The 21,857-nt window shown below is 52.2% G+C and overlaps 9 protein-coding genes across 9 annotated transcripts; 3 read left to right on the top strand and 6 right to left on the bottom strand.

Annotated features, from left to right (window-relative positions):
* Nucleotides 1-702: 702 nt before the first annotated feature.
* On the top strand, nucleotides 703-2,721 carry MRS44_003879 (uncharacterized protein; the record flags this gene model as incomplete). The annotated part of the gene is made up of 1 exon (XM_065623437.1): nucleotides 703-2,721. The coding sequence occupies one exon, from the start codon at nucleotides 703-705 to the stop codon at nucleotides 2,719-2,721; it is 2,019 nt and encodes a 672-aa protein (XP_065479509.1).
* Nucleotides 2,722-3,241: 520 nt separating this feature from the next.
* Nucleotides 3,242-3,833, top strand: MRS44_003878 (uncharacterized protein; the record flags this gene model as incomplete). The annotated part of the gene is made up of 2 exons (XM_065623436.1): nucleotides 3,242-3,246; nucleotides 3,341-3,833. The coding sequence occupies 2 exons, from the start codon at nucleotides 3,242-3,244 to the stop codon at nucleotides 3,831-3,833; spliced, it is 498 nt and encodes a 165-aa protein (XP_065479508.1).
* A 122-nt stretch (nucleotides 3,834-3,955) lies between these two features.
* Nucleotides 3,956-7,070, bottom strand: MRS44_003877 (uncharacterized protein; the record flags this gene model as incomplete). Its single annotated transcript, XM_065623435.1, has 2 exons — nucleotides 3,956-5,095; nucleotides 5,205-7,070. The coding sequence occupies 2 exons, from the start codon at nucleotides 7,068-7,070 to the stop codon at nucleotides 3,956-3,958; spliced, it is 3,006 nt and encodes a 1,001-aa protein (XP_065479507.1).
* A 232-nt stretch (nucleotides 7,071-7,302) lies between these two features.
* MRS44_003876 (uncharacterized protein) lies at nucleotides 7,303-9,273 on the bottom strand (the record flags this gene model as incomplete). The annotated part of the gene is made up of 1 exon (XM_065623434.1): nucleotides 7,303-9,273. The coding sequence occupies one exon, from the start codon at nucleotides 9,271-9,273 to the stop codon at nucleotides 7,303-7,305; it is 1,971 nt and encodes a 656-aa protein (XP_065479506.1).
* Nucleotides 9,274-11,168: 1,895 nt separating this feature from the next.
* Nucleotides 11,169-11,632, bottom strand: MRS44_003875 (uncharacterized protein; the record flags this gene model as incomplete). Its single annotated transcript, XM_065623433.1, has 2 exons — nucleotides 11,169-11,554; nucleotides 11,608-11,632. The coding sequence occupies 2 exons, from the start codon at nucleotides 11,630-11,632 to the stop codon at nucleotides 11,169-11,171; spliced, it is 411 nt and encodes a 136-aa protein (XP_065479505.1).
* A 453-nt stretch (nucleotides 11,633-12,085) lies between these two features.
* MRS44_003874 (uncharacterized protein) lies at nucleotides 12,086-12,343 on the bottom strand (the record flags this gene model as incomplete). The annotated part of the gene is made up of 2 exons (XM_065623432.1): nucleotides 12,086-12,255; nucleotides 12,307-12,343. The coding sequence occupies 2 exons, from the start codon at nucleotides 12,341-12,343 to the stop codon at nucleotides 12,086-12,088; spliced, it is 207 nt and encodes a 68-aa protein (XP_065479504.1).
* Nucleotides 12,344-14,043: 1,700 nt separating this feature from the next.
* On the bottom strand, nucleotides 14,044-15,291 carry MRS44_003873 (uncharacterized protein; the record flags this gene model as incomplete). The annotated part of the gene is made up of 5 exons (XM_065623431.1): nucleotides 14,044-14,260; nucleotides 14,561-14,713; nucleotides 14,758-14,970; nucleotides 15,056-15,206; nucleotides 15,258-15,291. 5 exons carry the CDS (start codon nucleotides 15,289-15,291, stop codon nucleotides 14,044-14,046), a joined length of 768 nt encoding a protein of 255 aa, XP_065479503.1.
* A 717-nt stretch (nucleotides 15,292-16,008) lies between these two features.
* On the bottom strand, nucleotides 16,009-16,545 carry MRS44_003872 (uncharacterized protein; the record flags this gene model as incomplete). Its single annotated transcript, XM_065623430.1, has 2 exons — nucleotides 16,009-16,055; nucleotides 16,122-16,545. 2 exons carry the CDS (start codon nucleotides 16,543-16,545, stop codon nucleotides 16,009-16,011), a joined length of 471 nt encoding a protein of 156 aa, XP_065479502.1.
* Nucleotides 16,546-18,251: 1,706 nt separating this feature from the next.
* MRS44_003871 (uncharacterized protein) lies at nucleotides 18,252-19,563 on the top strand (the record flags this gene model as incomplete). The annotated part of the gene is made up of 3 exons (XM_065623429.1): nucleotides 18,252-18,702; nucleotides 18,753-19,222; nucleotides 19,267-19,563. The coding sequence occupies 3 exons, from the start codon at nucleotides 18,252-18,254 to the stop codon at nucleotides 19,561-19,563; spliced, it is 1,218 nt and encodes a 405-aa protein (XP_065479501.1).
* Between the last annotated feature and the right edge of the window lie 2,294 nt (nucleotides 19,564-21,857).

The raw sequence follows: 21,857 nt of genomic DNA, 5'->3' as shown, positions 1-21,857 counted from the left end.
TATGTACATGAAAATGGCTGCAATATATGACATCTGCTTTTGCATTGATTACCTTGGCGTTGAGTGCTTTGATTCCACCGGGCCCCCGAACTACTCTTAATCTATTACTTTCACTCTGCTTACTATGTCCTGATTCCTGTATCTATCACGCTGCTGACGGAGAATTACGGTAGAAACGTGTCGATGACGTATTTCGCGACGTAGGCCTTCATGGTGCCCATATCAGAGAAGAATAGGGCATTAAGTAAAAGCCCACGGCGTTCCAGACCGGCCAATAAATAATTAGAGCGAGAAGTAGCGCTGCGTAGCCCTATGGGATAACCAAACTTCTTTCCATTTTGTTAACAAATCGATGCTTGATAACTAAGAATTGAGGCTTTTGTTATAGGAAGGCCCCCAAGTCTCCATGTGCTTATTCTTCTCTATCTTGGCTTGTTCATGCACGATATCCCTATTATGAGGCTGGCGGGTGACATGGATATCTCTGCGACGAGCCCTTCTTATGCAGCAGACATTGAGCTCTTAAAGGGGATGCTAAGCACCAAGAGAAGCATTATTATTATTAGCGGAGCTGGTATATCAACCAATACGGGCAGTGAGTCTCACCTCCACTTCACCATCAGCACCTCTAAAACAAGCTGGATAGTTCCCGACTACCAGAGCTCTTCCCGCTCTAATAATTCCAGTCGGATCGTATATAATATGTCTGCCTACTTGAGAAAGGAGACGACCGACCAGCTACATGACGATGTCTTACAGAAGCTCCAATCTGGTCAAAGATCTATGTTCACCATGTTCGATATATTTGCCGAGGGCTTGGCTCAGTCTGGCCGCCTCCGACGACATTACACCCAGAACATTGACTGCCGCCAATCAAGGCTCACTCATCTTTCGCGAAAGACAGTATGGCTCCATGGCCGAGCAGATACACTAGTCTGCTCGATAAGACCCTCACATACCATGAAGGTTACTCCAGAGTCGTTCCCACGGTGGATACAAGCTCCTTGCCCCTTATGTGAAGAAGAGCAGAGCAAGCGGGCTGCGGAGGGCAAGCGACGGCGAAATGTGGGAACGCTCCATACGAGTGTTCTTCTTTATGGACAAGATTCTCCCTCTGAATCTAGGATCACAGCTGCATTCAACTACGACCTGGAACATCCCGTTGATGCCATCTTGATTGTTGGGACACAATTGTCAATCACCTCACTGTTTAACTTTGCAGATAAGCTTTGTCGAGCAGCCAGGACGCATAGCCCAGACGGGTTGGTCGCATGGGTGAGCAAGACGCCGCCAACAGTTGCAGAAGCATTCCGATCTCTCATTAACTTCGAGTATATCGGAGACTGTGACGAGTTTTCACGGCAACTGCTACCTTTACTCATTCAGTATCACCTTATGGCAGAGGAGAATATCAGGGGCATGAAGGAAGACCTTGCGCGTCTTACGACAGGACTGGCTACTCTCGAAGGACTACTTGGAGACCCAAGCCTGCTCCAGCAATCTGATACACAGAACGCGGCATCGCAAGGAACTTCCCTGTCCGGAGGCCCCAGGGGAGGGGACGGCGACCAGGAGAATGACGACGGGGCCCATGACGACCGCAGCGCAAATGGCCAAATCAATTTTGCAGCATTTTTAACCAGAGTCAAAACCGAAGTGGGGAATTTCCGGAGCGGGTTAATGAGTCTCGAAAGCAGGATCGAACAGCAAGAAATGTCACCGACTGAGCCCCCTGAGGAAGGGCAAGACGAGGAGATTTTTGGCCAAGAGAACGCCGCCACCGAGGATGAAACTACGCCGCAGCTTCCCCAGGGAGCCAATCGCCGTGACGGCGAGCCAGACACCAATTCCGATGAGAGGCCTCAGGAGCCGCCCGAAGCTCCGAGGGAAAAGAGGAAAGCGGACCAGCATACCGCCAACACGAAGAGGCGGAGGACAACTAGGAACGTCTTGGTTGATGCAGTTCCACCGCCACGCAGGAGCGGGCAGATCTATGGACTCAATCATCGAGACACCGTTGAAAGGCCGGTGGAGGGCGAGGCTATTGCCGATGATGTTCGCGACCTTGTGTCAGCTGTCTTGAGCAGGGAAGCCATACAGCGGTTCGCCGAGGCTGTGAAGCACTCAAAGAAGCCACAGGCAGAGCGAGCTCGCAAGCCTCTCGATGAGATCGACCTGGAAGACGGTGACCCGGCCTATAGGTCAATAGCGCTGAGGGGTAGGCAGTTGAGTTATAGCGAAGAGAGGACGACTTTCGAGCGCATCTTTACCAGGTACGATCAACTCCAATACGCCCTAGGCTACCAAGCCCTGAAGGACGAAAGAGGCTACGATAAGCTGCCACCTAACATCGTCACCGAGGTCTGCCGGATGAATGGGGTGAGTAGGGAGACCAGCAAGAAGCGAAATAAGACGGGAAATAAATGGAATAAAGTCTGTGCAAGATTGAAGCACGGCGCGGGGCTCCTAGCGTTCCTCCCTTCCTCAGGAGACTACCTAGCTCTCGCAGAAGACGGCAAGAGCGAGAGTCTTGGGAGATTCCATAATGAGCTACAGGGCAATGACTACTTTGAGTCGATTTGTGCTGTGGCGATAGCTTGGTTCGAGGCTGTAGATCAAGGGGAGCAGTTTATGCCTAGCGAGGACGTTGACTGGGATAGTCTAGAAGAGGGCGATGTTTTGGAGGCGCTTGCGCGATTGACGGCGATAACAGAGGCATAAGTCACGAAAGTGTATTTGTTTTTGAGATTCAGGAGCTGAGTTTTTTTCGTTTTGTTTTTTGTTTTTTTAGGTCAAGTTGCCCCAAGGGGAACGGTTCCCCTAGCTTATTAAGCTGCAGAGTTCTAAACCCGTCCATCCCCAATACGCCTTCAGCTCCTCTATCTTCCTACTCAGCTACTGAGCAAGTCGCTCGTTGTCTTCTTTAAGTGCTCATCGCGATATCTCCAGTCATACACCAGGCTAATAGCTTGAATAGCCAGTGAACTTTGGACTGAAACTGCGGCCTTGAGATTCAGGGGACGCTCATATGGAACATGCGAGGTCGGATCAACGTTACGAGATATGGATGTTTGTATATCCTTCACCTTCTGGCTTGGGCGGCAGCCGACTCATAGATCCCCGCATCCAAGCTCGTAGCCTCCTTTGCCCAAGGCAGTGTCGAATCAGGTGATGAGTTGATCTCCTGGGTCCCAGTTGGGCCGTCAAGATAGAGGGCTCAGGCAGGTGGCTGTGTCACAAGATGCAGTTGGTTGGGGTCTGCCAGCCGGATATTTAAAGGCCGGTCACTCCCTTCTCCAAGTCAACTCGTTCTTTACTCCTTCATCTCACTCCTTCTCAGACATCACCATGGACTCAAGCAAGACTCCAACTCTGTCCCACTTGACGTGCAAGACCTCGTTCTCAAGCTACGACAGGCCCTTGCCATAAGTCGCTGTGCTCGCCGCAACGCCTTCCCAAAACCCCGAGGCATCAGTTGCCATCGCCGTCGCCAAAAGCGCCAACCTGCGGGACGTTCGAAGCCCGCTCGGTATAACGGCAAGTACACTTCAAAGTCATCAAACACAAACACCGAGCCCACCTTGCCTACCAACAGAGGAGGCGATGCCGCCCAGCTTCATGATGACGCTCCCAGGTTTTTGGATGTCGAGGAGATTCTCGCTAGGATTTCCTACGTCGAGGTGGATGAGGTCAACCTAACCCAATGTTATGGGAGTGAGGGTATTCAGGAAGCCATTGACTCAGCGGTACCGGTCTACATGACGCTACATGAAATGCGGGATGAGCAAGGCATGAACGGAGAGCGAATCAGAGAGATAGACATTCTTGATTAGTCGGTACATAGCAAATAGTACAACATCTTGCCAATTCCATTTCCTAGCAGACAGGAGTAGTCATCATCGCCCCGGGGTGTAGGGTAGGCTGCTCGTCGCACGGGCCATCAACCTACTTCAAGTCAACTTGAAGTCTGACTAAGCTTCCTATAGGACTTTACAGCCGAGGCAAGATCCTCTGCCTGTTCCGCACCACTCAGCGCCAGCTCCCATCCCACAGCCTTTTGCCCACCATCCAGTATACCTAGAAAGATCCTTCCGGCGGCATCAAGGTCCTGCGCGAGTGGATCATCGAATAGTTTGTGAAATGCCTCTAGCTTTTCATAATTGCCGACTTGAACAAGCTCCTCCCACCCCTTCGTGGTGAGATTGAATTTCTTGCTCGAGGGACTGAGGAGGATGAGAGGTAATAGCCCCTGATAAGGACCGCATATCTTGATCCACTGTCTGCCTTGTTGGAGATGATAGTGAATATTATCCACCCCGTAACGCTTGGCACGAGGCTCGAGATCGGTGTGACTGGCGCAACGACGCCCTAGGCTTTCCTTTTCGTCATCGACTACCCGCGCGAGACATACCTGTGCAAGGCGAACTCGAAACCTAGACAAAGCTGATTTGTCAACACATTGTTTCAGTGCGATTATTTTGCTGTCGATGGAATCTTGAGGTTCCGGCGGGCTTGAACATGGTTTTGTGAGTTCGCGTGTCAGGACGACCAGCTGGTCCACAGCTAATTTGCTCCGTATCGATGCTGCTCTCACGAGCACTTCCGTCTGCAACGGTGACGGGTGGTACAGGTCCACGGCGGGAATGCTGCATAGCGGATCCGCCTTCTTGGCGGCACTGATTTGCTCCCCTAGCTTTTCGCTTTTTTCAGTGCGCGCTCGGGTATTTATCCCTGGGCCGGCTTGTTTTGTGGCGGGCCTCTTGGGCGCCCTGGGCGCCTTGGGCGCCTCCGACACCAAAGGCGTTCGAGCGGAAGCCATTGGCCCAGGGGGCGCGACGAGTTGGGCGCCGTACTTCTCATAGGCGCCGTTCAGGCCACACTTCTTGCAGTACTTGAGCGTTTCAATCACCAGCTTGTCCTCTGGGGACATGTCGTTTATCGAGCGAGCGGCGCAAGCCCCATAATTGAGAATCGAGTGGATCTCTCCAGGCTTAGTGCGGCGAGCCTGCCCACGCCCGACCACGTCGATGTTATACTCGATCCCCTCTTTATCGAGTGTCGTAGGAGCGACTAGAAGGTTTTGGTGACCAATCGCCTGGTTGCAATCGTTACATTTTCGAGATTTTCCTGATCAAGTCGTTGAACTTTTCCGTGTGGTGCATTGCGATGGAGTACCATAACTTGAAACCGGGACCGAAATAAACCTCGTTATAGGACCGAAAGCCAGAGAAGGAGCCAGTTGCCGGGTTGGACGTCATGTCCTCCCAATGAAATCGGTTGGCGGAAAGGTGGTTGCCGATATGGTGGTACTGGGAATGCAAATCATGGAGGTCCGGGTTATCCAGGATAGCAGGTCCAGGAACGAGAGGCTCAAAGCATCGATCGAGGGCGGGCGAATGGCCCATCAGGTATGAGATGTCACCCAATGGCGGGTTTTGAATGGCGTTCTCGATGATGTCCCTGGCCTCCTCAATGGTGGGCCTCTTGATCACCATGCTGAAAGCTGACCAGTCGAAGTGAGGCTTATCTTGCGACGCAATGACCCTGACGTATCCCTTGCCTTCTGGAGCATGCTCGTACCTGACTGTTGTGGTTTGTAGACCTCGCATGTTGACACTGTCCTGCAATCTGCGTAGGTCTATGTCCACCAGCGGGACCGAAAACGTTCTGACAGCTTCTTGCTCGGTGGCCTTCGCGAGTGCGGTGACGAGCATGTCCCCCATACCAGCGGACGATAATCTGGTCATAGGTGGTGAGTCTGGCGATGTGTGATGTGTATTCGGGGTGCTGACGCGGGATGTGTCCTCGGTCGTGTCACTGCCTTGAGGAGTCGTGCCGCTCGACGGAGATGGCGTGCCAACCTGTGCGCTGGCTGTGTCTCCACAGCTACTAACAGTCTCGCCCAGTGGCTGCTCCTCGGCAGCGCGCTTGGCCAGGTCTTGTCCACAGGTCGGTTGCTCGGCGTCTGTCATGAGCGTGCCTGGATCGTGGCCGCCTGGTTCGCGCTCTTGCTCGCCTGAGGTGGTTGGGCTTCGATCTATGCTGCCATCAGATTGGCAGCCCGGGGTGGGATTGGTGGCTGGGGTGCCGTGCTGGTGGTCTGGTCGTGAGTCGGCCGCGGTAGCCTGCCTGGGTGCGGACTGGGAAGTGCTGGCCGCAGAAGCTGCTGTGGCCGTGCTTCCAGATGGTGATGGTTGCACTTCGTCGTAGTCTCGCATGGGTGTATCTTCGTTAGAGCCATCGCTTGATGTATCTCTGCTGGCCTCAATGCTGGTGGCCGAGTTGTCGCCGTGGGCGGTTGCTAGGGCCTGGTCCTCTGACTCTGCCTCGCGGCGTTGATGAGCTGAGGCGCCCTGCGCGGCTGCATTGCCGTCCTGCTTCGTCGTGCCGCTATCCCGGGGTGGTGGAGATCTCGGGCTGCCCTCAACTTGACCGTCGGCTGGGTGAGCCTGCGGTTGCTGGGCCGCGTCGCTGATAGCCTCTGGGCTGGTGGCTGCGTTGATCTGTGGGCCGGCTGGATGGGATCCGGATCTGAGGTGTGGCAGGGAGGAGTCGACCACCGGTTGCTTCCTCCCAGCATGTCCAGCAAATCGCGTGAGACTATGCAGCGCGTCGTCGTTAGAGCGCCTACCTGGTGGGTCGCAGCCTGCCTCGGCAGTGTGAGCTGGCGTCTCGTCTTGCTGCCCTTCTTCTCGCCCCGGACCGCCCCCTTCTTGATCCAAGGCATCATGCACTGAGCTGCCGTCGGCACGAGCTCGCGACTCTTGTGATAGTTGTGATACTGAAGTGATGAGGATTTCCGCAGTAGTTCTGAGAGAATCCATCTTCTCACAGGCCTCTTTGAAACCGGAGATAGCTTTTGTCCATACTGCCGATTCACTGCTGCCTTTTCCTCGAGCTGTGCTACGAGTCGCAGGTCGCGTGCTGGATCTCGGCTCACTTGTGTGCTGCTGAATGGATGCCGCAATAGACTTAAGTGAATTCTGTACCTGTTTGATTTGAGAACTGACCCGGCGGGTTGCAGCAAAGAGCGCGGCAAGATCTGGTGCTGGAGTGCTGGGCTCAGCCATGTTGGCGGATGTGCGAGGTTGCTTCTGGGGGACGATCCGTGAACGGGGCGCGGCTTGATGGCGGGCTTAAGTATATTACACTTCCGAGACTTTTCCGAGCAGAGGCACCCTGGTCAATGCACCTGGTCGGCACCCCGCGATATGGAGCATCGGGCCCACTCTCGGTCTGGGGTTTCAAGCGACGGTCGTGCATGAAACAGAGTTCTATTTATCTCCTGTTGGAACGTACATTCTACATGCCTCCGTGCCGGCGTAAGACATCCTCTATCTCCTGCGCTATGTCTCTCTTGCGTTGACTCTCATCTTTTGCCTCTCTTGCCGCCGATTCCTTCTCCTTCCGGCAATCCTTTAGCTTCTTTTCGAGCTTCCGCACTTCTTCGACGCTTTCCTTTATGGATTCCTTCAGGTTATGTTGCCACATCTCTTCGGACTCTATCCTGCTCTTTATGTTCTCTTCTTCCTCCTCAGCCTCTCTTTGGCGTAACTCTGCGGCCTTCACCCTTTCATCCATTTTCCCAAATGCACTATCAACCTTCGCCGTAACCTCTGTTGCGATGTCTTGTCGTTCAAGTGTGTCTTGCTGTTGTTGGCGTCCTTGTTCTTCTCTCTGGCTAGGGGAGTCTGATTGCCGATGCACACCATAAACGTCATCGCCGTCGTCGTGAGCGCCTACGTCGCTGCCTCTAGGGCCAGGGGCCACCATCGCAGTTTCGCTGGGAATGGAAGCTCCGGGTGGAGGGCGGCTGTCGTCACCGTCTTTGGCCGAGTCGGCGTCGAGACTGACATTCAGGGAACGACTTGGGGGGCTATGGACTGATGAAGGCTCTGCTGGGGGAGTGGTTATTGCTGGAGAGTCGAGGCAAATTGGCCTGCCGCAGGATGATTGCCGAGGTTGGATGGTCGAACTCTGGCCCTGATCTTGTACCATCTCGGTCGCCGCAGATTCGGTTGCCTGTTGTTTGTGGGTTTTCTGCCTCTTGGCTGTCCTCTCATCCTCGCCCTCCTCACTTCTAGGCTGGTCGCGTTTGCGCCTGGTAGGCGCGGGATCATCCGATACATTAGTGGGCGAGCTGTCTTTGCCGAGTGACGAAGTAGGAGGTGATTGCCCCTCTGTCACTGAATGTGCCGGGCTATTAGGTCGCGCTTCTTCTTCGCATCGGTCTTTCCGTTGTCTCCGTCTCCGCCTCTTCTTCGAAATGCCTGGTTGTTGACGGGCACTGCGATTCGCATATTTACTAACCATGGGAAGCGATCCGTAGCCGTCTTCGGAGCCGTCGTCGTCGTCGTCGTCGCCGTCGTTATCCTCATCCTCATCATCGTTTGTTGAACTAGCAGCCACCACGGTTTCGCTAGAAACAAGATCCCCACATAAATTGCCGTCCTCGTAGTCCTCGGCCGGGTCGGCGTCCCGTACATCGCTTGCTGACATCGCTCCACCCTGAGCGATGCCCCCTCCCATCTGGAGAGTCGATGCGGGCGAATTGTAGCCGTCGTTGCCGCCGTCCTCGGCCGGGTTGGCATCGAGATTGACGGTGTGCTGAGGTTGGATGGCTATTGGAAGGCTCTCAGGGGCGCTATTCGATACATTGATAGTTGAACCATCTCGTACTTCCATCTCGAGAGTCGCTGCGGGTGTCAATAATCCACGGACTGAGATTGCTGCTGGCGGGGCGTGACCCCTTGATCCTGCTTCTGATGACATTTGGTTTGCTGGTTCCACACCGTCTTGATCCCAGTGCATGCTATGTTCAGCCTCTCGATGAGAAGGTGATGAACGGGCCTCGCAAAATGCAATGCTACCGCCGGGTGCAGGGGAAAGCGACCGTCTGGGAGAGTGAGCCTGAGAAGATTTTGATCTGAGGAGGTAGCTGAGACTCAACCTGTCCTCGGTAACTGGCGGATCGGTGTTGAGACTGATGGGTTGCTGTGATTGGATGGCATTCGGGGAACCGCTTGTCGCTGTCTGCATCGTCGACCCTCTTAGAAGAAAGGATTGGGTTGTCATGTGTGCTAGCATAGATGCTTCAGATAGATTGAGCGCTGCCTTCTCACTCGAGCCTTCGTTCTGGCTCTGGTCATGGTCTTGTGGTAGCCGACCGCGCGTGCGAGTGTTCTCGGCAGCTGGTTGGGCATTGAGAAGTTGATGAGATGGTTGGTGTCTCGCTCGTCCCTGACTGCTGCCTTCCACCTCGAGAGTCGCCATTGTTTCAGCAGCTTGCGAGCGCTGACTACATAACTTGACATGGTTAAAAAAACCATGGAGAAATATCTTCTTGCAGTGTGGACACCTGGAGTGTCTGTCGTTCGTGTGAGACCTTCAAATCGCCGGTCAATACGATGCTCAACTATCGCCCAAGTAACTCACCGTAGGTCATCCGGCTTCTCAAACGCCATCCTACATCCACCCGTGTAGCATCCATAGACCTGGCCTTTGACATCACTGGGCTGGCGAAGCATAGCTTCTCGACTACGCCCATCTGGTTGAAGATCTGAATGTTTCCATAGGTGACGTTGCAGCTGGCCGAGCTGTGCCTGTATCATGCCGCAGTTGGGGTAATTACAGGAGAATTGTTTGGTTGGGATATCGGCGCCGTCTGGAGTCACTGCGGATTTCTGAGTTGATTTGGGTGTATCATGTTGCACTTTGGTTCTCCGCTTAACCCCCGCGTGTTTCCTTCGAAGCGTTAATGCGATGCTCAACCACAATCGCTCAGGTAACTCACAGTAGCTCAGCCAGGTCGTCGAAAGTAGTATCATTACCTTCAATGGAGCACCCAAACATGCGCTGGCCTTTGAGATCATCGGGCGTGCGATCTGGGAGTAGCTGGCACCCCTCTACTCCGGCATGAGTCTTGAAAATCTTATAGTCGTTGAACTGTGAACCACAAGTGCACTTTAGCGGTTTCTCATCGGAATGGCCAAATACATGGGAGTTAAGTGGACGATGTTCGTTGAATTCCTTCTTGCAATCACCACAAAAGAAAATAATTCTGGGTCGTTTAGATCGGCAACGATGCTGTTTTGCATTTTTTTTGCGGGTGAATCTTGCCCCGCATAGGACACAGGCAAAGGGCTTCGGTAATGGCTCATGACATTTATGAGCCCTTCAATGAGTTAGTATGCTACTTCGCTATACTTGAATTATTTACTTAGCATCAGACTCGTCGTCAAAACGCAGCGGTTTACCAGCAACTTCACAAGCAGGGTTATTGCACCCATAGGCGCGCTTGTCATTAGGATGTCGCCTCAACACGTGACGGTTCAGCTTATCGAATAGCGGGAATGTTTTATCTGCGCATATACCACAGCGAACCCGGTCCGGTACTTTTATTGGGGTGATATTGGCCGGTAGATGTTCAAGGGCTAGAGGTGGTTGAGTCTCAAGAGATTGGATTCCGTCCGAGCACGGAGTGTCTCTTGAGGGCGTGGTTGTTGCTGGTGGTTTGAGCATATGGCCTGTGTGATTGGGTGCCATTCTGATAACGGGTGCCAAGTCTGGTTCCATGACTTTGGTTGTTGTCAGGGTGCGGGAGTGCAAGCTTGGGTCCCGCCATCTGTCTCTGGGGACGCTTGCGTTTTCATAGACCACCGGACCTTGACAGGGGCACCATGATCCGTGGATGCAATGATCTGCAGGCCCTTCAGCTGGTGGAGCCTGCGTCAACTTTCTTTTAGCGCGGAACACGGATATGAGCCGTCATGTCACCCTGCACACGGACCGCGGCACCGGGCGACGGAGTTGAGGCTCCACCAACTTGGCGTGCGAGGGGGAGAGGTCCAGCACGCTAACGCCGCTGTGGCTGACCTGCTTGATCCCCTGCCTTTGCGTTTCGAGCAGGGACACCCAAAGCCTAGCAAGAGCAGCACCGACCCGACCCCACACATACATTTCAATTAGCTATATCCTCAACTTGACAACAGCACCAAGTTTCTCGACCAGCAACTCAGTTTCCCTAGCCACACGGCCCCGATCCTCCAGACAATTCATCACTATCTCCGGATTTTCCCAGCCGTCTTGTCGACACAACTGAACGCTTTCCTTAAAAAGAAGACAATAAGAAGCATAGTATACATATCCTCGCCCAGGGTTGGCGACGTTTAGCATTCTGTTGCCTCTCTCTCAAGTCTCTGCTCAGACCGTTTTGTCTCACACTGTTGTACCCAAGCCGGAATGTCAATTCCTCCTGGAGTATGCCAAACATCTTTAGGCATTTCATCATCTGGGCATCCACTATGGATGCTTCTAGGCGGTGGCTGCTGTGGAATAATCTCAGGCCTGCGTGAGGGATCAGACGAGCAAGATGAGCGGCGACTGAATCTCATGTCCGTAATGGCGTCCTCCTCCTGGTAATGAGTCGGCACATCCGCATCGGGGCTATGGTTCTTGACTGGTATGGTTCGGCATGGATGACTGTCAGGCCTTAGATCTGCCGATTTGTTGTCGTCTCGAAGCTCGTTGATGGACCCGTTGCCGTCTTGTTGCACTGCCGAGGACGGTGACGTTAGAGGTGTTGTTGCGTGAATGGGACAGGCTTACTCTGGCTCGTGGCATCGAGGCTCATACTGGGCAGGTTGACGTAGGGGCCTAAGAAGAAGCTACCATGGACAACAAGACAAAGACGGCGGGGAGGAGCCTTTTAATTGTCTGCGGACATCCCTTGCAACCAGTACCTTGACGTTCGATGCAGGTTCCGTAGCCATATCACATTGGTGCCAGGGTTCAACATCAAGGGTCCTCGGCACTCAGTTTCACAATCAAGCAGTTGTACCAGTGGTCTCGTTCAGCACATAATGCAAGAGGGACTTGCGCTGGCCTGACGTGCAGCGAGAGCAACCAGGCAACCGCCCGTCACATCCAGAACGGCATGCGAATAACTGGTCAACGAGATCCCGAGCTTCTGAAGTGAGTATAGATGTTGGAGATAGACACTTGAAAGGGGTGATAGAGAGTGTATAGAAGCGAGCCTCTATGGAGATGTTCTAGTCCGTATCCTCCTAGACGACCACCGATGCCTTCACGTATACGCAAAGTAGTAGACTGTGGCAGCTGTTATGGTGCAGCTGATTACCAGCGTAGCCTTCGTGTCAAGCGCAAATTTTGTTATCTGAGTGAGTCCAAGCTTCATGTCGTAGTACCCGTCTCCCTTGTAGTTGATATCATTCTTATCAAGAACTCCCCGACGCACTAGGATGGGTTGGTCAGAAATGCGAAAAGCATGATGGTTCTAATACTTACGAAGTGCTTCAATATCTTCCGCTACGACTTTAACCATGGTTGTCTCCGGAGGGTCGAGAGGCTTCTGTGAGAGCCGAGTGAAGAGATGTTGAAGAAAAGTCCTTGAGGTTGGTTTGAGGTTGATTTGGTGAGCGGGCTGGGAGCTTGCCCTGACACATGGTCCATTATATACTTTTCTTGCTACGCTTTAGGCTTCTGGGCAAAGGGAGGCCTGATTTCTTCCTGAGGCTGATATCAGCGACAGCGTCAGCATCGGCGGAAGACTAACCCTGTTAACCTAAATGCAGTAACACGCAGGGAGACGTACTAGCCTATGAGGCTTACGCAACTGGGCACGTAGTAAAGAGACGGTGAAGCCCAATATGTCTCCCTGCAAGCTGATAAGAAGAGGTATGGGGTGACCGGGTGGCTCACACGGTGACTGTGATGGCACCAGGCCCCTTGAGGCTGGACGCAGGTTCCATAGTCACATCACATTGGTGCCAGGGATGCCAGGGGATCAACATGAAGTCTCGATGAAGCCGGTTTCGCGACCAGGGGATGGCTACTATGTGCCAGCCGAAGGAACAAAGGCCAAGGCTCCGTTGGCTTCCATGACGGCCCCACGTTTGTGAATGGGAGAAAGATCCATGGCGAGCAATTAAGGGCAGGACGAGGCAGTCGATGCCGGATACGCCTCGCCTCATACCCGGAACCCTGCTGCAAGTGGCACATCCTGAGCTGCAGCAGGGCTATCACGGATCTACAGAGAAGTCACCCGGCATTGGAAAACGACTCCAAGCCATTATGCAGCCAGTTTTTTTATCCATCGAGTACGACCATTTGATGATGAGTACTTTTCAATAAGTTCTCTGGCCAACCAACTGCTCAACCAAGTGCCAAGTGATATACAATGCCAATGCCAATGCCAGCTGTCGCCACCAGAAAATATCCTGGCTTCAGACTATCAAACAAAGCGCGGGACCGTACAACATAAATCAGCTGCTTTTCTCCGTAACCATGGTCCTCGGGCAATGCGTATTCCGTTGGCAATTGGCATACAAGGCCATGCCAAAGCTCGGTACAGTCTGATCCTAGTATCAGTCAGTAGTATTCTTTCGAGCCTAATAAGTAAATACTCACTTCTGCGACCATACTCATCCTCAGTCAAGAACCATGGAGTTTCTTCAGTCACAGGGACACGCGTGTTGCAAGGGTAAAAAGCGTGGTAGGTTTCGGAGGTTGGTGGGTGGTAGATTAGTAGAGAGATTAATCCAAAGAATCTCTTGTCTTTTATACACATACCTGAGCTACAGAGGCGGTGAAGTAGGAGCATTGAGGCCAACCGCCTTGACGAGTGCCATGCGGCTCACCTGGGTACATCACAGAATACCTAAATCAGCCACCCTTGTCCCCTGAAAAGTACTTCCACCGTAGAGTGGCTGACTGCCCTGCATAGCTTACTGCGGCGACAGAATAACCGACCCTCCATGAGTTCCCCGAACCCCCTGGAAGGGCGTGGGAGCAATCTGCAACACGCTTGTCTGGGATATTGTTGGCCTTGCACAAACATGGAAGCGGGAGGATATGGTAATTCGCTACAACACAACTAGAAGAGCAACCTTATCCAGAGCTATACTTTTTCGACCACCTGCCTGGGACTATTCTACAAGAAGACAGTCACCATATTCGTCGCTGAGCTGTTCGCCCCGAGCCTTTCATACCACTTCCTCATGCTATAACCCATGCCGCTGCTGTTTAACCCAAGATCCATGAGATAGCCGCTGAGTAACCGGCGATGAGAAGGCCAATCCCCTGAGCTGAAAGATATTTGATCCCTCTCTTCTTCCTCTCTTTTGCCGTCATGCACAGAGCCCAGACCTCTTCATCCTCAGGATAGTCCAACAAAGCACCTTGATCATGAATGAATTTCATGGGAACCTTAAGGTGCACTTCGTGATCAGCAATTATGCCTCTTGATACTGGTTTGGTCAGTGACTGTAATCGGCTTGAGAGTTGACATTTTGGATTCTTACAATCTCCTTTGCCAATTGACCCGACTAAGAGAGTATGTGGACCCTTTCCGTCGCAGGGCATCTTTGATAGTTAAGTAAGAGGGAGCTACAAAGATGGGCGGTGCTCAAGTGAGACAGATCGGAGCTCGTGAAGAATATCTGTACTTTTGCTACTGGGCTATCTTATGCTTATATATGCAAGTTCGGTTTGGTGGCCTCCCCCGCAGGCAAAGATTGATGGCTCGACACGACAGTCATACTCAATCCTGACATCGAGGCTGGCAGGTACGGGTGGATTTGCCCACAACTTCTCATCCGAGCCCCTCCTGTCAACAGTATCAGGAATCCTTGTCCTGAACAGATACTTCGCCATAGAGGGCACGTAAAGAGACGGTGAAGCCCAATATGTCTCCCTGCAAGCTGACAAGAAGAGGTATGAGGTGACCGGGTGGCTCACACGGTGACTGTGATGGCACCAGGCCCCTTGAAGCTCGATGCAGGTTCCGTAGCCACATCACATTGGTGCCAGGGATGCCAGGGGATCGACATGAAGTCTTGATGAAGCCGGGTTCGCAACCAGGGGATGGCTGCCGGTGTGGAAAGAAGAAAGACCAAAGTTCCATTGGCGCTCATGGCCATGGGATGAACCGTCACAGTTGGGGGCAGAAGCCTGAATTGAGAGTGTGGACATAAATTTTACAGGGCGATTCTAGTCAAGCCCCCCAGACGACCACATTAATCAATACACAAAGTACCAGACCGCGGCCACCGTAATGGCGGCGTCGAGTGCCAATATAGCCTTCATGTCTAGCGCAAGCCTGGAGATCTGCTCCCAGCTCAATTTGACTTCGTAATACCCTTCTCCTTTTCCAATAATATCACTATCAGGAATAAGGCCTCGCCGCTCTAGAGTAGATTTATTAGAAAGGCAAAAAGCACAATACTTCCAAGACTTACGGAGGTCTTCAACTTCGCTCGCTCTGACTTTCATGGTTACCCCTGGAGGATTCAGACGTGAGGCAATCAAGTAGAGGATATTTTAGAAGAAAAGTTTCTGAAGTTTGCGTGATGAGCAGGCTTGAAGCTACCCGTGACATATTTGGTCTTATATACTTTTCTAATGTGTACTTTGTAGACCTCTGAGGCCGATATCAATACGTCAGAGACTTAAGGGAAGGCTAAATTCGTTAGTCTGAATGCAGCGACAGGTAAGGTGGCTTGCTGGCCTACTGCGGCAACAGGATATCCGACCCTCCCTGGGCATTTTACGAGCCCCGAGAGAGCAAGGCGTGGGAGCAATCTGCAACGTTGGTCCTAATTCAAGGAGTGACTTGCTGACCTGTGCGGCTCCCCCGGGGAGGACGAGGGACCCTGGCGTGAAGGCAATCGGTGCGCATGGACTCTGGCTGGAGGGGGTGTGCCTCTGCCTACCTTAGCGCTGTTTTCTCAACACCCCCGAGCCTCCTCCTCGAGTTGCCGAGCCCTCTGCCCCCTCAGGGACTTCTCTCTGCTGGGTCTGGGACGTGAATTGGTGGCGAGACGATTATTGGTCAAAGGAGATGGGCATGGAGACGAGTAGCTCCGTTGGCAATGCGCGGCTGTCACATATACAGACCATCCCCCGGCTCTGAACCACATGGACATGCCATAAGCTGCTTTGCTGATATTTGGCTGGACGGCCTCAATAAATATTGTGCGGCTATGCCACTTATCTACCGCCAGACAGGTCGATCATCTCCTTGTCTTTCTCATCCCCTTTGTCGTTATTAAGAGGTTTGTCACACCACATACAGCACCGCCCCGGCTTTGACAACTTCTTACATGTCGGGCATTCTACCTTCTTCCTACGTCTGATAGTTTTCGATCTAAACACTTCCTCCTCAATTTTCTCCTCCTTATCTTGTAATCTTAACACTTTCATTTGTTCCCAGATAGCCAAAATATCATCACCTTGGGCCTCATCGCCGTCCTCAATGGCTATGTGGCTGCCGTCTTGCTCGGGTTCCTTTGAAACCAGGTGTTCGTCATTGTTCAGAGGTGCTGACTGCAAACTCTTGGCCAGCGGAGTGTGGTCAACCTCCTCGTCGGCTCTCTTGTTGTCGTCGGCTCTCTCGTTGTCGTCGGTCCTGGCTTGTCGAGGACTCTTGCTCCGTCTAGTGTTGAGAATAGTTTCAGACCCTCTCTTTCTGGGTCCCCTCCCCTCTCTGGGGTCAGGAATTTGAAGGTAGGCTTCGCCGTTGCTCATGTTGGATTGTCGCGGGATTTGTGACTGGGTTGGGGATGGCAAGGCAACTGGTTGACTCTGAGGTGGCAAGGTGCGTGTGGAGCAAGCGAACATGCAGTGACTTGCAGGGAATGAATGCCCGTATTTGTATCTAGCAACGGGACAGCCACCCCCTAATCGCTGCGCTGGTTCGTGGCAGACTTTCTCCACTGACATGCTCTTCTTCCCCCAACCTACATGTTGAGAGGAGAGCAAGCTGGACGATGGCCAAGTCTTTTCAGTGACTGGCTTTTCTAGCAAACAACACGCCAACACTGGATCAACCAAGGCACGAAGAGGAGGCGGGAGGCATCTTTTGTAAATCTGAAAAACCTATTAAATGCAAAAAGAGAGTCAATTTGTTACCCAAGTCCGTACATAAACATCCCATATATACTAGTCTCTGCCTTTGCCTCCGCGTGTGCACGTCGCGTCATGAAATGTTGTCATCGCTTCGGGGCGGCTCCGACCCTTTTCTGAACCACATGGACCTCGAAAAGTATGCCGCTATCTTCTTCTTCCTTTCCCTCTGAATATCCATCCGGACGCTAACCCACCCCCGCTGCAAGCCTGAGCAAGTGGCTATGGAGATTGGTAGCTTATTGAATAAGCTCAACATATCAGGTTCTAGCGGCGCCCCGTTAACAATGACCATCCCGTGGATACGCGCGATAGGTTTATCTTGGAAAGGCATCACCGCCCAAACTCGCCGTTCATTCTTATCCCCGCACACCTCTGGTGTAAGTGGTACCAACTTCCCACTCTTATCCTCAATATTAACCCAACAGTTCACATGGAGCGAGTACTCATAACCTTCTCCATCCACGACAATATGAATATTGCCAGGGTAAAGGTTCATATCCGAAAGCCAGGCCTCACTGGCCATCAAGGCGATATGGAAGTGCCTGAGTCGTTGCGGCCCGATGCGCCGTAGAAACCGGGACAGGTGTCCTAGGTTCCCCAAGTCTGGCAATATGGGGCGGGAGAGCAGATTGCTTTCACTTTTAGTGCTTGTAGCTGGTTGCTGTTAGCTTTATTCGTGCAGGATCATATGCGTATTACCTTCATCCAGTTCATAATTCTCTCTTTCCACCGCAATTGAATCGATCCGACTCCCCTGTTGCCGCAGGCGCCGAGCCAGCAGGATGCAAAGCACCAACGTGACGAACTCCAGGACAGACAGAACAATGGTAGCATACAATAGCGGTGACATCATCCCTAATAAGGCTTGGGTCTTGGTGGAGGCTTTCGAACGCCAGTTGTGTCGTACGCGCCGCGGCCAAAGCAGCGCATGGAGTGAGGGCGGTGAAAGAGAGTGAACAAGAGGGCTTGGGCGAACCAGGTCGGTGTGCATGCTGTTGCCTTGTGGGCTTGCACTTTCACTTAAGTAGATTTGCAGTGCAGGGTTGGGGATAGTGAGCTGAAGTCTTACTGGGAGGTCGATGCCACCATCGACCGAGTGTTGTGTGTTGTCACAATACTCGAGCCACCCCCTAGCCCCCCGTCAAATTGGCGCTTGTGATCAGCCTGCCCCCCTTTTCATTCCCAATCGGCTCGCGCGCATGTCTTAGCGAGTGAACTGAGTCTAGCCATATATGGAGTGCCTAAGAAGATCTATCCTGTTTTGTAGCGAGGTATTTTCTACCCGCTCCGCACCCAACAAGCCTCAAATTTCAACACCTTGCAACATGAGCGAAACACAGCCGGATGAGGGAGCCGCGTCAGCTGGTCTCTTTACGACATTCCGGGCTGCAGCACCTGAAGTACCTCCACCACATGCATCCATCTGGAGGGAACTAGCCAAGAACGTACCACAAACCGAGGAGGATTGGCAAGCTGCGAGGCGTCGTCATGGCTTTCATTCTGCAGAAGAGATCCCCGGTACCTTGACCCAGCTTCTCAACAGGAAGGAGAGCGATCTCAGGAAGATCGTCCTCTTGGCAGGTTGCATTGTTGACTCGCATTGTGCTGGGAATAAAGCACATGCCTACTCTGCTGTGCGGGCGTCGTTCAAGAACGACAAGCTATCCGAGGTTGTAATAGTGAGGTACATGAGAGAAGTGGCGAAGCTGACCAAACTCCTTGATGAACTCTACCTATCTGGTCTTCGACACCGGGCCTTTGAAGCGCTTCTTTACAGTAAGTGAACATAGGCAGGCAAGTACCTATGCTAAGCTAATATATACCAGTACCAGTAAAATTATCGCATATCCGCCAATATGTCGAGAATACCCAGAGGTTCAAGTCCCATTTCACTACTGCAAAGCCTCCCCCTGAAATTCAAGGTTCTGCAGCACCCTGCATCCAGTTTCTAGTTGGCCTACAGCGCCCGGACCTCAGCTATGATCGTATCTGCGAGGCCTTAGGGACTCGACTCTTTGACCAACAAGAGTTTAGGCGGTTTCTCTTGGCTACTCGGGATGGGAACCTGGTTCCTTACTTGCCGCCTTTGCCCCCCTTCACTCCTCCTCTTCGTATCATCCAACACTTCGTTATCTTTAGTTTGTCTGAGCGTCTGCAAAAGAGGGCACTCAAGTCAGCAGACCAACTACGTGGTTACGATCCTGCTCTGCCGGGTGTCACCAGTGAGTCCGACCTATACGCCTATGAATGGTCAACCGAACATCAGGCTGTGGTCGATGAGACGATCCACTGCCTAGTAAGACTCCCCAGTAGTATCGTATTACCTCGCTAACTAGCTAGGGCTCATTGCACTTCCTTGTGGAAGGAGAATACTTCCAGAAAACCTCACGTGCAATTCACCATGAGTCTGGTCCCCTTCTAACACCAGACGGCAAGTTTCAGGTTATCATACCCATCCCAAAGGTCTCGAAGAACGAGTCCATCATCAACAATGGCAGGATGCTTTGCACAGTCTCACTGAACTCTGGCCTGAGGGAAACCCAGGAAACTTGGAGCTTCAAGTCAGGGTTCCTAATGAACCAAGGCACGTCTCTATTGACACAAGTCCCTGTCGACTACATCTTAATCCGTCTCTAACTCGCTACTCCACACGTGTCCACTCATCCGTCGGCCCAAGGTATTTCTTCTCCTCTATGAGAGATTAGTGCTGGATCTTCTCAATGCCATCAAGTCACTGCACCTTGGGAGTCCTTTGGGGGGTCTTTCTGGCCTGAGTCTGGCTGGTTGTCTTTGGGTTTCTGATTGGGGTTGTTGTCCTTGGGGCTGTCAACCTTTGGGTCGTTGTCCTTTGGGCTGTTCGGATCGTTCATGTTGACGAGTTAACTATGTTGGAGTACGATGCTGAGTGAGGCTCTTTCTCTGTTGTTCTCCGTTGATTCAATCTCTTGAGGAACGGCTACATTTTATACTGGGAGTCTTGTTCTCTCTGTTCTCTCTCTGTTCACCAGCCTGCTGGTGCTTGGCCTCTATAACTGGCCCCGGTGACAGCCATGGGTTCTCAACACCATCGGAGCAATCCCCGCTGCACAAAGCCCTCTCCTCTCCTGAGATCACCACCCTGGCCACATAACAGGCCTCTAAGTGTTCTAGATAAGCGCAGATACATGGCCCTATGGTTGTGACTGGTCGTTGTTGTCTGAAGTGTCCGGCATGCTGCATTCACTCAAAGTACACAGGGGTTGGCTGAGGCCATCTTTTTACTCTATTGATCTAGCTGGCCAAAGGATAGCCATGTAACTTGAAAACGTTGTATTCATTCCTGTTTCTCCTTGTACCATAAGCCTATAAGCCAGCTCCGTGCCAATACCAAAGCTATCTGTGATTCTCAACCTCCGACTCCTCCCCTAAGATCACCATCTTAGCCGCTATGAGCTTCTGAGTGGCTTTTAATTATATTCACTGGAGGAATCAATGCACTGAAGGAGTGCTTATATTCTCTCTGTGCGCTAGCCTGCCGATGGCTTGGCCCGCATGCCTGGGTCTGATATGTATTCTTAACACCATTGAAGCAATCCATTGGTGCAGGGTATGAAATCTAGCCACCTGTACTCTGAATGTGGGAGCAGCTCCACTAAAACATCCAAGGCTCCACTGTGCTTTGAATGTGGGAGCAGCTCCACTAGAACATCCAAGGCTCCACTGTGCTCTGAATGTGGGAGCAGCTCCACTAAAGCATGTAGGGCTCCACTGTGCTCTGAATGTGGGAGCAGCTCCACTAAAACATGTAGGGCTCCACTGTGCTCTGAATGTGGGAGCAGCTCCACTAAAACATCCAAGGCTCCACTGTGCTTTGAATGTGGGAGCAGCTCCACTAGAACATCCAAGGCTCCACTGTGCTCTGAATGTGGGAGCAGCTCCACTAAAACATCCAAGGCTCCACTGTGCTCTGAATGTGGGAGCAGTTCCATAAAAAACCAATAAAGAAGCCAATAGAAGAATAGAACTAGATAGTACTTATGCTGCCTAGTAAATCTGCGGGAGATGAAGGTAGCCGGTATGGCCCGCTATAGAGTGAATGGCGGAGTCACATGACTCTATATGCTTGACTTCACGCTGCGCCACTGGTGAGGCGGTGCTGGCCCCACGCGCCCAAGAGGCGATGCGTCATTGCCTCAACCCCTCTCGTAACCAGTCCCTTCCAACATCACGATTGAAGAGATGGCGTTATCCCTTCAGAGCGCGCTGCCATCAATCCAAAACGACGGAGTCCTTGTTGTGCAGGATAGCAAGGTAGGAAACCGGCTTCCTAAACTCGACTTACACTTCACGACACCAGAGGGCCTCGAGTTCATCGCTCAGCATAGCGTAGATAATCAGGTGAGTTCAACACCGGACTATTATTGAACTCACGCTGAAAAATCTAGGAAATACGCAGCATCATCACATCCATACTTATTCGACCCTATCTAGCGTTCGTCAAAGTGTATAGCGACCAGCTTCCCTCCGATTATGCCTTCTTTTGGCACTCCGTACCATCTCGACAACCGTGGTCTCTAGTCGTGCAACTATGGAGCCCAGGCTCAACGATCGTTGTCTATGAAGGTTCGCACCGGCTTGCGATAGGAAACTACATAGACGGAGAGATGTCACGGAGAAAAGGCCTACTCGCAGTACGTAAACAGCACCTGGAGTCTTTGGGTTTCTCAGGGAAGGAAGTGAGAATGGAACAAGGAGGATTGTAGGTCGCCATCCCCCTCTGTCAATAACAGTATCATCTTACGCGGCCTAGTTCTCTAGCAGACAGTCGGCTTGGATTTGGTATTCTTGAAGGTTTTGGTATTCACATCGGGTTTCTTTCTGAGGAGTTGGTGGAACGTGAAGGGGAAAAGCGTCCAGGGAAATTGTGTCTTGAATTCAGCTCCGAACTTGCT

The sequence above is a fragment of the Fusarium solani genome, assembly GCF_023522795.1.
Source record: "Fusarium solani strain SB1 chromosome Unknown bctg00000001, whole genome shotgun sequence".
NCBI classification, from domain to species: Eukaryota; Fungi; Ascomycota; class Sordariomycetes; order Hypocreales; family Nectriaceae; genus Fusarium; species Fusarium solani.
The sequence above is the reverse complement of the archived record's forward strand: the minus strand, read 5'-3'. Positions and strand labels throughout refer to the sequence as shown.